Source organism: Dendrobates tinctorius, unplaced genomic scaffold, assembly GCF_039654945.1.
Source record: "Dendrobates tinctorius isolate UK_male_01 unplaced genomic scaffold, ASM3965494v1 ptg000082l, whole genome shotgun sequence".
NCBI classification, from domain to species: domain Eukaryota; kingdom Metazoa; phylum Chordata; class Amphibia; order Anura; family Dendrobatidae; genus Dendrobates; species Dendrobates tinctorius.
This window is the reverse complement of record NW_027361750.1, coordinates 14,697,257-14,713,700: the sequence shown is the minus strand read 5'-3', so window position 1 is coordinate 14,713,700 and position 16,444 is coordinate 14,697,257. Positions and strand designations below refer to the sequence as shown.

The following is a 16,444-nucleotide window of genomic DNA, read 5'->3' as shown; positions in this document are numbered from 1 at the left end:
TAAAGAAATTGTTAAGTCATGACCTGTGTAGTTTCCCCGCTAGGTTATGACTTCTTTACAGCACGCCTCCCCCCACCCCTTTAGTAACCGAGGCTATAGGTATCACTATTGAGTCATGCTCCCTTGCCAATCCTTTCAGCCTCTCATCAAGGTGCTTGAAAACCTCCGCTACCACTGTAGCTTGAGAAGTGGACTTACAGAAGCCGACTGTTCTGATTGGGGAGAGCATACCAGTCACAATGTAGATAACTGTGATAAGGCAGTGGGGAGCTGGGTATGAAAGAAGTTGTAACCACCATCCAATGATTTCTCTTCTTGTGTGCAGTTCTGCCAGAAGGGATGACTCCTGTCCAGATCTCCAACATGTATGCTGCGTCTAACCCGAGACCAGCAATGATTTTATGAAGTTGGTGGTTGATCGATCTCTTACTGGCATGCTGACCTGTAGCGCTTACCTCTGTTCTGTCTTCTTCACCCTGCTGTCCTGGTCTCCCTCACTGGTGGAGAAAAGATAATCTTCCTTTTCTTCAGGTGCACACCATTACACATGCCCGCACCTCCCAATTAAGTCATCTCGCCTGCAATCACTTCGGAGGAGTCATCACTCCATGGTCACCGATTATTTGCTCCATCCAACAGACAGCATCTCCCGGCACGGACTCCAGGCATTTCTGTAGGCACACCATGGCTCCATCTTCTTCAGCTCATCCGGAGGGCGCCCATCAAGGAAAGTTACAGCAGAAGATCCCCAGGGAAAATTCCAGACGTTGGACTCGGTCTTCCAGCGCTCCCCTTTTTTAACCCCCGCTCACTATATTTAGATATCTGCATACAATCAGGGGGTGTACACAGGGTAGAAAACAGCATTCCCCTGCTACGGCCCCCCCAGACTGGTTAAGTTTATCATTCAATCACCTTCTGGGCACTCGTGTGCGCGACTTTCAGAATCATTGGGAAAGATACTTTCCAAAACTTTACACCTTCAGGAGAGGGACAAATAGCCAAGCAAGTAATGCAAGGTGTTCCCCTCCTGAAGGTCGGGGATCGCCATTCCAGCAGAATGTTAAACAGGAAATGTGAATGGATGGCAAGTTACAGGTCACACACATTTCACCTGCTGCACAACTTTAGTATTAATGTGCTCCCATATACTGATAGCCCTGACAGACCTCTGGAGCCATGTACAAACTCATGATGAGTAATCAACAAAAAGGTGTCCTTTTAATAAGGTACTGGATAGCACTTAAATACTTCACCATCCAGTGCCCCCACAAGAAGCTGGGTGAAACACTCAATGGGTTGAGAGATGCAGTGCCTAACACATTGATGTAGAGAAGATTCATTTTATAAGGTATTATTACCCATAAACAAATATTATTATACTGCACCTACATTGTAGTTGGAACCAGGGCTGTGGAGTCGGTAAGCCAAACCTGCGACTCCGACTCCGACTCCTCAATTTCCCTTACACCGACACCGACTCCAACTCCGACTCCGACTCCCACACATATTGCTTATATTTAAGTGAAAAATTTATTGTAGTACAATGTGAACCTCAGACATTTAATCATTTTTATGATCCAATAATCAAGATATTTAGATAGAACAGAATATATATTGGTGTACTACCCGGTTTTCATTCTTTTTGGTACAGATACGATATGGATAGACAGATATGGATAAATGGATAGATAGAGCAGATTTCTAATCTGCTTTTGCTATTGAAAACATTATCTATGAGCTCAAAAACCTTTCAGGTGATGCAGTTTTTTAAAAAGATGATCAGCTTTTGCAGCTGAAAAACGTATCCTCAAAAAACACAGGAAAAACGCTGTGTGTGAATGTAGCCTTAGATCAGGAATATAACAGCCATTTATAGGACATTTCATAACTTTCCCAAATTCCTATGAAAAAATATTCAGCACATCCTGCATTGAATTACTGTACCCAATTTATTATATATTTTAGGAGTCGGAGTCGGTCCATTTTATACCGACTCCAACTCCGACTCCACCAAAATGAGCACCGACTCCGACTCCACGACTCCGACTCCACAGCCCTGGTTGGAACTATAGTAGACTTAAATAATGGCAAGAAATAGAATACTCATTTATTTAGTTGTAGAATATAAGCCCGCAAAGGCAGGGTCCTCTCCCCTCTGTACAAGTCTAACATTGCTAGTTTGTCTACTGTTAGTGATATTTGCATTTTTATGTAACCCCTTCTCATGTACTGCACCATCAATATGGTGCTATAGAGAGATGGGCGGACATCTGGATGTTCGAGTCTGGCGGGTTCGGCCAAACAGTTACAAAAGGTTCAGGTGCCAGAACAGTACCCGGACCCCATTCACTTGAATGGGGGGCCCGAACATCCAGTGTTTGCTGCGCAGTCATGTGCATGACAGCGTGGCAAACACCGCTTCTTATTGGCGGGGAAATCATCCCCGCCGGTCAGAGAGCCGTGGTTCCCACGCTCTCGTAAGACAGTGTGAGCGATCAGCTGTGATCGGACATATAAAGCTCACCTCCGGTCACTGGTGTCAGCTGATGGGACTACTGATCCCATCATCCGACACCTGCTGCCGCTAATTACAGAGAGAGCAAGAGCGGAGGATGGGAGTATTCCCGCACTGTAAATAAATAATTTAAAAAAAAAAACTGTGTGTTCCTCTGTATTTTTGCTAACCAGTCAGACCACTCAAACTCACAGCTGGGGGCTGCAACCCTCCGCTGTCAGCTTCAGCAAGGCTGGTTATCAAGAATAGAGGGGTCCCCACAATTTTTTTTTAATTATTTATATAAATTAAAACGGCATGGCGTCATCCTATTTTTGACAACCAACCTTGCTGAAGTTGACAGCTGGGGGCTGGTATTCTCAGGCTGGTAAGGGGCCATGGATATTTTCCCCCCTCAGCCTAAAAGTAGCAGCCCGTAGCTGCCCAGAAAAGGCACATCTATTAGATGCGCCAAATCTGGCGCTTTGCCTGGCTCTTCCCACTTGCCCTGTAGCGGTGGCAAGTGGAGTTCATATTTTTGGGGTTGATGTCATCTTTGTTTTGTCCGGTGACATGAAGCATACGGCATATTAATGGAGTGGCGTCTATAAGACACCTATCTATTACTAATCCTATAGTTGTATGGTAAATAAAGACACAGACAGAATAAAGTCCTTTATTTAAAATAAGGGTATGTGCACACGCTGCGGAATCCGCTGCGGATTCATCCGCGCGGATTTTGCAAAATCCGCAGATAAATCTGCAGGTAGAAAGACCTGCGGTTTATCTGGGGATTAGCCTGCGGTTTTGCCCTGCGGTTTCACCATCTCCATGTCAATTCTTTCTGCGGTTTCAAAACCGCAGGAAAACCGCACGGAAAAATCCGCACCGTCTACACAGCGTTTTTTTTTTCCATTCATTTGAATGGTACTGTACACCGCAGCTAAAACTGCTGCGGGTCCGCAGCGGCCAAATCCGCTGCGTAACCGCAGCAGAATCCGCAGCGTATGCACACAGCCTAAGACTAGGCACAGTTTTCCATTTTTATTTAAACTCCTAATTCCAGAGAAGCCCTCAATCTCCTGTAATAAAAGTAAAATAAAAAAACAATATACCATACCTGTCCATCGTTCTGTCCAACGTCGTAATCCATGTCTGGGGGATAAACAGTTTTCAACCTGGATGGTGCCAAGATGCGTCCGTCCAGGCTGAAAACCACTGGTGAATGAGCTGCGAGTGCAGCCTCAGAGACCGGTGGTGACGTCATAGAGGTTACCTCCGGTTACTGAGGCTCTGTTCCCAGCCGGGCTGAACTGCCGTAACCTTGCCCGCCAGCACCGTGAGAGTGGGGGGACCCCACGCCGTTTTAATTATTTAAATTTATAAAAAACAGTGTGGGCACCCCTATTCTTGATAACTAGCCTTACTGAAGCTGACAGCTGAGGGTTGCAGCCCCCAGCTGGGAGTTTTGTCTGGCTGGTTAGCAAAAATACAGGGGAACCCACTCAGTTTTTTTTATTTATTTACAGCGCAGGAGCGGCTGATGAATACTCCCATCCGCCGATCCTGCTCTCACTGCAATTCGCGGTAGCACGTGTCAGATAATAGGATCAGTAGTCCCATCATCTGACACCATTGACCGGAGGTGAGTTTTATACCTCCGATCACAGCTGAGCGCTCCGGCTGTCTTTTGACAGCGTGGGAACCGCTGCTCTCTGACCGGTGGAGATGATTTCACCGCTGATTAGAAACAGTGTTTGCCGCACTGCCATGCACATGACAGCCGGACAAACACCCAATGTTTGGGCAGACGAATCTGAACAGTAACACGGACTTCCTGGTGAAGTCAGTGTTCGGTGTCCGTGCCCGATCAGTAGGTATTCAGTATGGACGCCGAACTTTACTTTTTGGGTTCGCCCATCTCTAGTGCTATATAGATAAAGAATAATAATTTAGTTGACTGGTACCATCATTCAGCAATATTATGTCAAGCTTATCTGATTAGGCTTATTCTGTATCCCTGTCTGAGAAAACATCCATTTTTAATGCTTTTTATTCAACACATATACTGTATATTATTTTAGGATCTTTGAGTTCACTTCTTTGATTCTGGGGCATATGCTATATTTCCTCCGACTATGGTGATGATTCTCATGATCATGCTGCGGCAGACCAATGGGCTATCATATGAGCGCTCTTCTTCAGTCTGATTCTTCAGATGCTGTTGTGACTATTGACGGTGGCATCCGAGAAGTAAAACTGCTGGGATCAGAACTAGTTCTGGTCATGGAAACTGCAATGAGAGCTTCTGCTGAAGATGGAACGGGCACCGTCCCAATCATGTATGGGCACTTCATGAGGTGGCAAGATACATGCCACCAGAAACATCGCATGTGTTAAGGGTTTCCTCAATAAAAAGTGTTAGAAACCCCAACATTGTGGAAAGTGGTAACAAACGTCTCATTCCAACCATAGGAAATTCTTCTTAAAGCATCAAAATCTTTTCATATGTCCTTATTAGATATACAATATTGTTGGTAATGCCCATTAAGGAGTGAAGACCAGAGCATGGAGGACTAGGGACAAAGCCAGAATATTCAAGTCAACATTTAATTGTACGCAGTATCCAGGAGTGACCAGAAGGCGCCTCACTCTCTGCAGGGCAAGGATGAAATACATTCAGTGTAATTCGAAGTAACATATACATTAATATCTGTCCAATAACGGTGAATGCTGATTGAATTGTGAAGAAAAAAAACATTTTTTTGCCATCACATTAGCTGCAAACCATACAAAGTGCATAGCAAAAATATATTCTCAGAATGAATTGCACCACATTAAGCTTTAAAATGTCTTCAGAAAAAATACATTTGCTCAAAAACAGAAATATTTCCTGTGTACTTTGGGCAGTAGTTATATATTAGTGGGAATTGTGCTTCCGCGTCCTCAGAAAACTGGTGCTGACTTTTCCGCGCTGCAAAGTACAAAAAAAAAAAATATTAGACACAATGTACAATAAATATCACAATAACTCCAGGCACGTAATGAAAGAAAGTGACCCAAATTTAAAAGGTTGAAAAAAAACAAAACACCTATCTCTTGTAAGAGTTGTAAGAGCGGAATAAAACATTTTTTTTTCTTAATTTCGCCCCTCGATTGCGGGATTAAGTTTAGTTAAGTCCAAGTGGGTGTTCCAAGACACTTTTCTCAGGGGTGGAGGGGCTGCACTTCTTCTCCCTGTACTAGTTGCTATCTGATAACTTTAGTCTAAGTGGGTGTTAACTCTTTAACTGACAAATACTTTGTTACAAAGATATTAGCAATCAGAGGACAAATTAAAAAAAAAAGTTTTACATCTCTCTGCAGCCAATATTACATTGCGTGTCCAGTTCGCCATGAAAAATTTGGTGAAAGGTTCTCTTTAAAACATTTCTAAAATGGACTGAAGGTCCATTTTCACTGACCGACCTACTACACCGATCGGTCAACTTATACCAATCAGCGGTCGTTTAAATGCCCGTTTACACTGGCAGACCAAAGCAAATGACGCACACTGAGTGACCTATACGAGATTTCTCCATGCGCATAGGTCACCATAGCTCTCGGCAGAACGAGTCCTGTTTACACAGGAGGATGAACTGCTGAGAATGATGATTCACCCAATGAATGAGTATTTTTCTTCCAGCATGTGGCCGCGGCTCAATGCACCCAGAAGTGTAGCCGGAGATCAGAGTGTTCATGTACCTACACTGAGTGTGGCCTGCACTGATTCTGAGTGTCGCTGTGCTCCTCCAGCATCTGTGTGCAAACGCACTAACAGGAACAAGGACTTGAGTTTAGGGAGTGCTCCCTGTCCCCTTATTTGCATACGGAGTAAAAGTAAATTTTTCAGCAACTACTACTCTAAAATGTATGTCACTGGTACGATTCTTAGAAGAGCTCTGATCCCTATATAAATATTTAAGCAGCTGAAATTGCTGTTTGGGGGTGATGGTGTTCCTTTATGGCCCCCATAAACTTAGTATCAAAGTTGTTCAAACCTGCTGACTTTGGTGGGATTTGCCGACCATATGTCAAGAGAGAGAGAACAAAAGGATTGGGAGATTGAAATTTCAACATCCCAACCTTTTGTTTTCAGGAAAGTTTATGAGCTGTCACAGATATCTGGTAGCACCATTCTTTTCTCTCGCCATTGAAAACACATGAATGCTCAGTCACGCCGACTGCTTGTGTGTATGGTGGAGTTAGGAAAGATGGTGGTCTTTCCTCTGACCATAAAATGTGTATCCAGATTGAGGAAAAATCACTAGGACAGTGGAAGACAGCGGCCAATTGTGCTTCCATCCCCAGAGACATGCCACATGAGGGTATAATAGAGATCATAAGTTATAGCATTGAGTGCTGTGAAGCTGCTACAAAACACACATCATAAACTCCGTTTTACGAGTTTGAGTTCTTACCTAATAAATAGAGATTAAAAAAAAGTGCCACAAACAGATTTTCACTTTTTACATCTACAGCTGTTCTCAAACCTTAGCAGTGTCTACAAATTCACTGGTGTCCATGGAGGCAGTAGGGTCTTGTGGGCTCCATTTTTCTATAACGTTCTTACCTTCATTAACAAAGAAGTCGGCCATATAAAAAGCAACGTGCACGGCTTCTGCAATGTGGGAAATATCAGAAGTTTTTTTCCATTCAAATGGATTTTTTTCTGGATGCCACTGGACGCCATAAATAGGGTAATCATACGCTGTAAAACACAATGTGGCAAAACTCAGGAGCGAGTTCAATACAGCAACCAAATACAGAATTTGGCACTTGTGAAATATGTCAGAATTGTCATACAATCCAACCCATAATGTTTTAGTCTTCATCTTTGACCTTCTTCAGATTGTTAAAGAATCTGTGATATAAAGTGTAATGGTGTAAAAAGGAGGAGGAGAATGTCCGACTTCAGGGAATGGCACTTATAAAGGTCTATGGACCAATATACTCTGGTTTTCATACAGGGGTTTTTTTTCTTTTAGATTTATACAAAATCTGAGATACTAAAAAGAATACCCCGATACTATAGGCTCTGTGCACCTCACATATCACATACAAAGGACATTTTTCGCAGAGACATCAGTTAATACCTTCAAATGTGGAGATAAATTCCAGAACACCGTCAGAGTTAGTGGACAGGACGCTGTAGAATTTGCGTAGCTTCTCATTAGCTGTAAAGTTCTGTAAAAACACACAAACCAAAATAATGTTAGAATACATGAAGGGTACAAGAATAATAGGCTTAGTCAGTATTAGCCATTGCCAATAGAAACCAGGCAGATTTGAGCCATCCGATGTGGGTACCAAACCTCACGTCGCATTCCGATCGATGCGCACACAGAGTGTTATTAGAAGTTCTTGGAAGCGAAAACTAAAAGGGGTTTAACTTATCACAATGTTACATGACAAACAGGAAAGGCCATAAGGCCGGGGTCACACTAACCGACGCAAAATACGGTCCGTAGTTTACATGCGCAATACGGATGAATGACCCCTAAATAGTGCTCCGTATGTCATCCGTAAGCAAGGTGTGGTTGCGTATTTTGCGCATGTCTGCATCCGTATGTAATTCGTATGGCGAGATTTTCTCGCCGCCTTTCAAAATGGACATATAATGGAGCACTATGACAGGGTTTGTAAACAGAAACGAAATAATAGATATAGACACATAGAATGCATATATATATATATATATATATATATATATATATATATATATATATATATATATATATATATATATATGTACACACAAGTCATTGAGACAAACATACATACATACATATATACACACATATACATATATATATACACTCACTGGCCACTTTATTAGGTACACCTGTCCAACTGTGTGTTAAGACTTAATTTCTAATCAGCCAATCACATGGCGGCAACTCAGTGCATTTAGGCATGTAGACATGGTCAAGACAATCTCCTGCAGTTCAAACCGAGCATCAGTATGGGGAAGAAAGGTGATTTGAGTGCCTTTGAACGTGGCATGATTGTTGGTGCCAGAAGGGCTGGTCTGAGAATTTCAGAAACTGCTGATCTACTGGGATTTTCACGCACAACCATCTCTAGGGTTTACAGAGAATGGTCCGAAAAAGAAAAAAAATCCAGTGAGCGGCAGTTCTGTGGCCGGAAATGCCATGTTGATGCCAGAGGTCAGAGGAGAATGGGCAGACTGGTTCGAGCTGATAGAAAGGCAACAGTGACTCAAATTGCCACCCGTTACAACCAAGGTAGGCAGAAGAGCATCTCTGAACGCACAGTGCGTCGAACTTTGAGGCAGATGGGCTACAGCAGCAGAAGACCACACTGGGTACCACTCCTCTCAGCTAAGAACAGGAAACTGAGGCTACAATTTGCACAAGCTCATCGAAATTGGACAGTAGAAGATTGGAAAAACGTTGCCTGGTCTGATGAGTCTCGATTTCTGCTGCGACATTCGGATGGTAGGGTCAGAATTTGGCGTAAACAACATGAAAGCATGGATCCATCCTGCCTTGTATCAACGGTTCAGGCTGGTGGTGGTGGTGTCATGGTGTGTGGAATTTTTTCTGGGCACTCTTTGGGCCCCTTGGTACCAATTGAGCATCGTTGCAACGCCACAGCCTACCTGAGTATTGTTGCTGACCATGTCCATCCCTTTATGACCACAATGTACCCAACATCTGATGGCTACTTTCAGCAGGATAATGCGCCATGTCATAAAGCTCGAATCATCTCAGATTGGTTTCTTGAACATGACAATGAGTTTACTGTACTCAAATGGCCTCCTCAGTCACCAGATCTCAATCCAATAGAGCATCTTTGGGATGTGGTGGAACGGGAGATTCGCATCAGGGATGTGCAGCCGACAAATCTGCGCCAACTGTGTGATGCCATCATGTCAATATGGTCCAAAATCTCTGAGGAATGCTTCCAGCACCTTGTTGAATCTCTGCCACGAAGAATTGAGGCAGTTCTGAAGGCAAAAGGGGGTCCAACCCCTTACTAGCATGGTGTACCTAATAAAGTGGCCAGTGAGTGTATATATTTGACAGAGTTCTTCATAGCAGAATAGCCGCTAATTAAATTGCCGGCTTCTATCAAATCATTCCCCAACCCGACATGAAATGACACATGTTTTACATTCAGTAAAGCATTTCATTTCATGTTTTTTAATATGTCCCTGACTAATAATTAGATGCGGGTTTGTGTGCAAAATTTGGGAGTTGTAGTTGTTATTTTAAGGGGTTAATTAGTTGTTAAAAAATGTGGGCTTCCCATTGCCCTGTAGCGGTGGGGAATGGGTTAATCTAACAAAGGGTTAATGTCACCTTACAATCGAATGGTGACATTAACCCTTTGTTCGATTAACCCACCCACCCATGTGTAAGGCTATGTGGGTGTAGCAGCAGCAACAGCTGATTAATGAATAGTCATTCAATGGTGTGAATTATGTGTTAGATTCTAGTCACATTAAGGCAGTAAATTTTATTCACATCTATGCAGGTTTTTGCATGCAATTTTCTGCAGCCATGTGTTAGGCTATGGCGGTGTAGCAGCAGCAACAGCTGATTAATAAATAGTTATTCAATGGTGTGAATTATGTGTTAGATTCTATTCAAATTAAAGCAGTAAATTTTATTCACACCTATGCAGGTTTTTTGCATGCAATTTTCTATAGTTTTATTAAAAATGTATCTAATCAATAAATACTAAGTATATTGTTGGGCATATTATATTATTCAGGATACTGTAGTCATTTTCTTTAAATTTTGACTCATTATATAATTGAATTTGTATCCTTTTGCTGTTTATCCTTCCTATAAGTGTTGGTTTGAGGCAATGGTTTTATGGTTGTTTGTCAATTAATGTTTAATAAAACATGTATTTTATGAAATGAGTGACACTCTTGGTTATTGGGTCACCTGACAGTGACATAACCTTTGTGATATATTTGTGCATTGAGAGTGTAGCCCGCTCCTTTGAAGGATAATGGGCTTGGGTATTGTGCTTACCTACTGAATGTAAAACGTGGCATTTCATGTCGGGTTGGGGAATGATTTGATAGAAGCCGACAATTTAATTAGCGGCTATTCTGCTATGAAGAACTCTGTGAAACATAAATATATATATGTTTGTAACAATGACATGTATATATATATATATATATATATATATATATATATATATATATATATATATATATACACATATACACACACTATGTGTATATATCTATTCTTTCGCTTCTTTATTAAACCTGTCAGTGTGAGTTTACTGTATGGCGCACTGAATTGCCGGCTTTTCTAAAAGACACCGGGTGCGTATTTCTCGCAAGTCACATGTGTGGTCCGTGTGTAATGTGTATTTTTAGCACACCCATAGACTTTCATTGGTGTTCTACGGGCGTAGTACGCTGACAATCGCAGCATGCTGCAATTGGCACGGACCGTAGAATACGCCCGAGAAATATACGGCTGTTGGGAGCAAACCCATAGAGAATAATTTGTCCGTGTGTAATGCGTGCTTTTAACGCCTCTCACTCATCCGTATTCCTCGCCAGTGTGACCCCGGCCTAAGAGACATTATCAAGGGTGGGCCAATGTTGGGGCAGGTGCAGATGACTGTGTATAATTCTCCTTTGAAAGAATCATGTCAATTATGCAAATCACACTCTGATCACTTTGATTAGAGTGTGATAATACTGCGCTTCATTTCTCTCGGACATTGGACTGAACTTAGATGTCAGCCAAGTGCAGTCCGATGGTTTCCACAGATTCCTTGACTTGCATGGCCGAGTGCGAATCTGAATATCTGATCAAACTCGGAACTAAAGCAACTTTTTTCCTCGGTCCGACTTGGTATGAGCATACAATAACATTGGTTGAAGTGCAATCCGGTGTTTTGTCGGATCGTACTAGGACCAAAAATATGCTGGTCGGCACCTGCCCTTAGTTCAAGTAATAGATAACTATTGGAAGTGCAGGAAAAAAAAAGAAAGCTACGAAATAATACGTCCCTTTGACCATAGGGGTCCCAAAGGTGGGTTACTAACAGATAATAAAATTATGGCAATTCCTAATGATATGCCATTAATATGTGATACGAGGAATCCCCTTTAAAAGGAATGCTCTAGAAAAAAACAAAAAAAAACAAACACTTATGCCTATTACAGGGCCTGAGCTGCTGAAGTCATTGCATCTCTGGGTAGACGTATACTACAGTGTATCCGCTTTTTGCAAGAATGTGCATTTAAAGCACCATTCCAGTGTTTTGGCAGTGCCACTAATGTAAGTTTCCTGATCCTAGTCTTATACTCACCAGCTGCCCTCTTCATCTGTTCCTGGCGCCGCTCCAGTCCCGATCTGCCATCTTGTGACCGCAACTTCTGAGTGATCACAAATCAGAGTAATGGTCTCAAGTTCTCAAAGTACCGTAATTCTATGACAGCCTCATTGTGGATCTCGTAGATTTACACTGTGTAGTGACTTCCGAAATCGCCCAGCAAACACTGGAGCGTTCTGGCAGGTCACAAACTGCTGTAAATGGAGTGGAGCGGCGCTGAGAACAGAAGATGAAAGCGGCTGGTGAGAATAACACTAGCGGTAGGGTCACCACTCCAGTGGTGAAATAAAAAAAATACAAATGCTGGCGTGGTGCTTTAGAAGAGTTTCTGATATGAGAAAAAGGGTCTGCTTTTCCCCAGTGCTCCTCCTTGCCATGGGCTGTGTGGTATTGCATCTCAGCGCCCTATAACTTAAAGGGACTCAGTTAGAACGGATATCCTGTGCTCAAAGTACAAGTGCTCGGTGCAACGCGTCTTGGCCAAACATTTAAGTGCGCCTTCCCATCTACTCGTTTTCCGCCCAACCTCCACCCTCCTCTGATTCTATCAAGCCAGAGCTGTCAATCAAAGAACAGGAAAGGAGGAGATAGATGAAAACAAGCAGGTGGGAAGCTGCACTTAAATGTTTGGCCCCGCCACAGTGCACCGAGCGCCTGCACTTGGGTTGAAGAGTCATTATGTGCTAACAGACTGTTTTAAAATGTAGATAAGAGGCCAGAAAACATGCAGCCAAGAATGGCGCCATTTATTACATTAAAAAATAATAATCATAAGAGCCTTCACACTGATCAACATTTTATATCCTATTGATAGGTCATAAAACAACATTGTGGTAAGAAAATCCCTTAAACCTTAGAAATATTCAGCCATTCCTTCTTTTCTTGGTAAATACCGGTATCTGCTTTTAAGTACAGATTTCTGAACAACTAAAAGCTAAAAGTCAAGAACAAGAAATGATCAATCTAATTAACAGGGCAGGTCTAACGAGTCATTATCTGGATAGGACGGTGTCTGTACCTGTATGGAGAGGCTCCAGGAGTGGAAGTTTGCCGTAATGAACATGGTGGAGAGGGCTTTAAATAACGTACGTGGAATGTTCTGGAATAATTTGCTATTTAATACATCTAGAAAAGAAAAAAAAAAAAAAAAAAGGTTTAGGGTAAAGAAATGTCATTTCCTTCCATTTTCATATACAATTCGTGAACAGTGAGCCGGTTTAGGCTAGTTTCACACTAGCGTTTGTGAGCGCAGCGACGGCCTGCGCACGGCCGCCGCTAAGCCCCGCCCCTGCCGCGCCTCCGCCGGTAGCTCCGCCTACCGGCGCATGACGCTGCATGCGCCCTGCGTCCCCTATCTTTATCACTGGGGGCGCAGGCCGTGCGCAGTATGCGTTTGGCGGCGCATGCGCCTTTTTGACGCATACTGCGCACGGCCTGCGCCCCCAGTGATAAAGATAGGGGACGCAGGGCGCATGCAGCGTCATGCGCCGGTAGGCGGAGCTACCGGCGGAGGCGCGGCAGGGGGTGGGGCTTAGTGGCGCCCGTGCGCAGGCCGTCGCTGCGCTCACAAACGCTAGTGTGAAACTAGCCTAAGACAGAGGACACAGTCCTCTCTACAAAACGTATGCAGGTGCAGCTTCAGCTATAGGTACACAGAAACATGGCAGCCGCGAACTGGCATACATTTCACTCACAATTTAGGCTAGTTTTCTGGCATACACTATAGTAAAATTGTCATGCTGCAATCAGCCCGGACAATTTTTAATAACAGCAAGATTTTTACACATGTACCCCTTAGACCAAATGTTGTGACTTTTGGCATAGAGGAATAATCCATTCTCCCTTATGTCTCGCTCATATGTTGTTCTCATCATGGGCAGCGTACAGGACACCAGACTGATCGGCTATATATCATTACAATTTACAGTATTTGTTAGCACTAGTAACTTATATAAACCCCCGATAATGCCTTTTTCCCCCAAATGTAATTTGCCCACAATTTTGATTTGAAAAGTCACAAAATATGTTGAACGTTTGGAATTTTCACAACAGTTTCTCCCGGCTATATGAAAGTGAGTGGCGCCTGGGTGTGACACTACAGCTTGTCCAATTCATGGCGAGCTGTAATATTCCTTATGACTCTTGTTGAGGAGGCGTGGTGGAGTCAGATGCTCCCGATTCATCAAGACCGGTGAGAAAAATCGCCAGTCTTGATACATCGGGGCCCAAGGGTCCATCCTCACGTGTACACGGATGTGCAAGATGTCCTGTTCTATGGACCCACAATGTACAGCACCACCGCAAACTATACAGCACACAACTTCTAGTGAATCCTTGACTGCCTTTAAGGAGAGAAAAACAGAAAAATACTGTGTTCTTATGGCCTTCTGTATCGCTGTGATTGCTTGTGTATCGCAAAATACACAAGCCATTGTTAGAACATGGCCTGTTGTCTGGTTATAGGACGTGAATGTCCTTGATTTCCCGCAGTTTCCTACATTCTGTATTGATTGTGGTGATAGAAGGTTAAGAATGTCTCATATTGCCCAAGGGGTAAGGTTTCTCCTTGTGGAGAGTGACATGCTAGCTCGTGCTTGTCAAGCGAAGGAGGCTTATTCGCCATGCAATGCTCCTCTGGGAAATTTAATATGCAAATTGCCTCTTCAGAGAGAAAGAGGACTTGAACTCTATAGCGCCACCAGTTGGTAGTAGCGATCCTACAAGTCACAATCAACCCTTTAACGAGTCTTTCAGCTATAGAGTTCAAGTCCTCAGAGTTCAGTGCCTCTCTGAAGAGGCAATTTGCATATTAAATTTCCCAGAGGAGCATTGCATGGCGAATAAGCCTCCTTACCCTGACAAGCACGAGCTGGCATGTCACTCTCCACAAGGAGAACCTTACCCCTTAGACCTCAGTCCAGAGCCTCTCACCTAGCCAAATCAGATCTCATACTTTGCACTGATGAGGGCCAATAGCCCGAAACACCATGTCTGCAAATTGAGATTCTGATTTGGCTTTTATCCCAAGTCATATTACAAGACTCGTTAAAGGGTTGATTGTGACTTGTAGGATCGCTGCTTCCAACAGGTGGCGCTATAGAGTTAAAGTCCTCTTTTTCTCTGAAGAGGCAATTTGCATATCGTATTGCCCATGGAGTCCTGTCTGTGGGCATTTTAATACAGTGTTTGAACTGATTGTTTGGTTGGTGCGTAGGAAATGATTCAGTATAACTAGTATTACATTCAGATAAACCCCTGCTCTCTCTATGCTCTGCCAATCAGTAGGTGAGAGCGCCCACTGGACTTCTACGACTGTACATACAGAGATAACTATTACAGATGAGCGAACATGCTCAGAAATTGCCTAACAAACAGGAGATACATGCATGTGTTGCGGCTGTCGAACAGCAGGGACAAGAGCATATTTTTCGAGCACACCGAAGACACTCGGTTAGCACCCGAGCATGCTCGGATAACACCTTATTCCAGGACGTTCGTTCGTCACTAATAACTATACAAAACCCAAGACAGAAATAAAATGGACAAATACCCTTCTGTAAGTAAATAAGTAAAAGCAATATAGTGCATATAAACACTGGATGTGATTAAAAAAATGTTCCTGTGCTGAGATAATCTTATAAATGTAAGAAAGAATCAGCTGTAATCCCCTGCTGTCCTGTCTGTATACTCTATTGCTCCCTCCGCCCAGAAGATGTAGAATATCCGACCATATTTCTGCACGGTCAGACACGGCCATTACACAGTACACAGCAGGGGCACATTTATAAGACTATCTCAGCACAGGAACATTTTTTTAAGCACATTCAATTGTGGAACTTATTTTTATTCTAAGATTTATTAATTAAAATGTACTTAATTTGTGGGACAACCACTTTAAGTCTTCTCCCTGTCATACCCACTACCTTTTGGTCCAGTGCGCTCATGAAGATAGGAACATGAGGCAACCCCTTGAAAGTAGTTGATCTTTGCTGCTGGATGCAAAGTGCAGACAATAAACCACCTGGCCGTCACCAAGCAACTTGCCCTGTGACAACTGACTCCTTCCTGAAACATATTGCTGGTGCCCACCAATATGAGGCAGTGCACTGTACTGAGTTTAGTAAATGATACGGCAGGATTTATAGGGTCCATTCTTGCTTAAAGGGAATCAGTCAGCAGGTTTCTGCCACCTCATCCGAAAGCAGCCTAATGCAGGCAAAGAGAAGTTGAGTCAAACGATGCATCACTGGGTGCAGCAGTTCCAACAGAGTTTTGATTTGGCAATACAGCTAACCCCGCCCAAACCAGGCCCAATCCTACACAGCCCTTACCCATATGCATGTCACTTGACAACGGTAAGGTTTTTAATATTAGAGTTAGGACTGTCCCAGTTACGGTCACCATGGAGTGGTGGGATGGCTTTCACATTTTTGTGATAAAAAAACATGTTATCTAAGTACACTATATTATTTTCATGTACTGTGCTGTTTATATATTTACCGCAGGGTATTTAATCAGTGACCTGTGTGAACGCGCGCTTACAAGCTGCATGCACATCAGTTTACA

At 43.1% G+C, this 16,444-nt stretch overlaps 1 protein-coding gene across 1 annotated transcript in view; it reads right to left on the bottom strand.

The window, feature by feature from the left end:
• Positions 1–5,088: 5,088 nt before the first annotated feature.
• Positions 5,089–16,444, bottom strand: part of GGH (gamma-glutamyl hydrolase) — a 53,490-nt gene continuing 42,134 nt past the window's right edge. Inside the window, exons 6-9 of the mRNA XM_073583932.1 lie at positions 12,897–13,003; positions 7,633–7,723; positions 7,110–7,247; positions 5,089–5,471 (exon numbers count right to left, since the gene is read on the bottom strand). Coding sequence (XP_073440033.1) covers positions 5,353–5,471; positions 7,110–7,247; positions 7,633–7,723; positions 12,897–13,003 — 455 coding nt within the window. The 3' untranslated portion in view covers positions 5,089–5,352. The remainder of the gene's footprint in view (positions 5,472–7,109; positions 7,248–7,632; positions 7,724–12,896; positions 13,004–16,444) is intronic.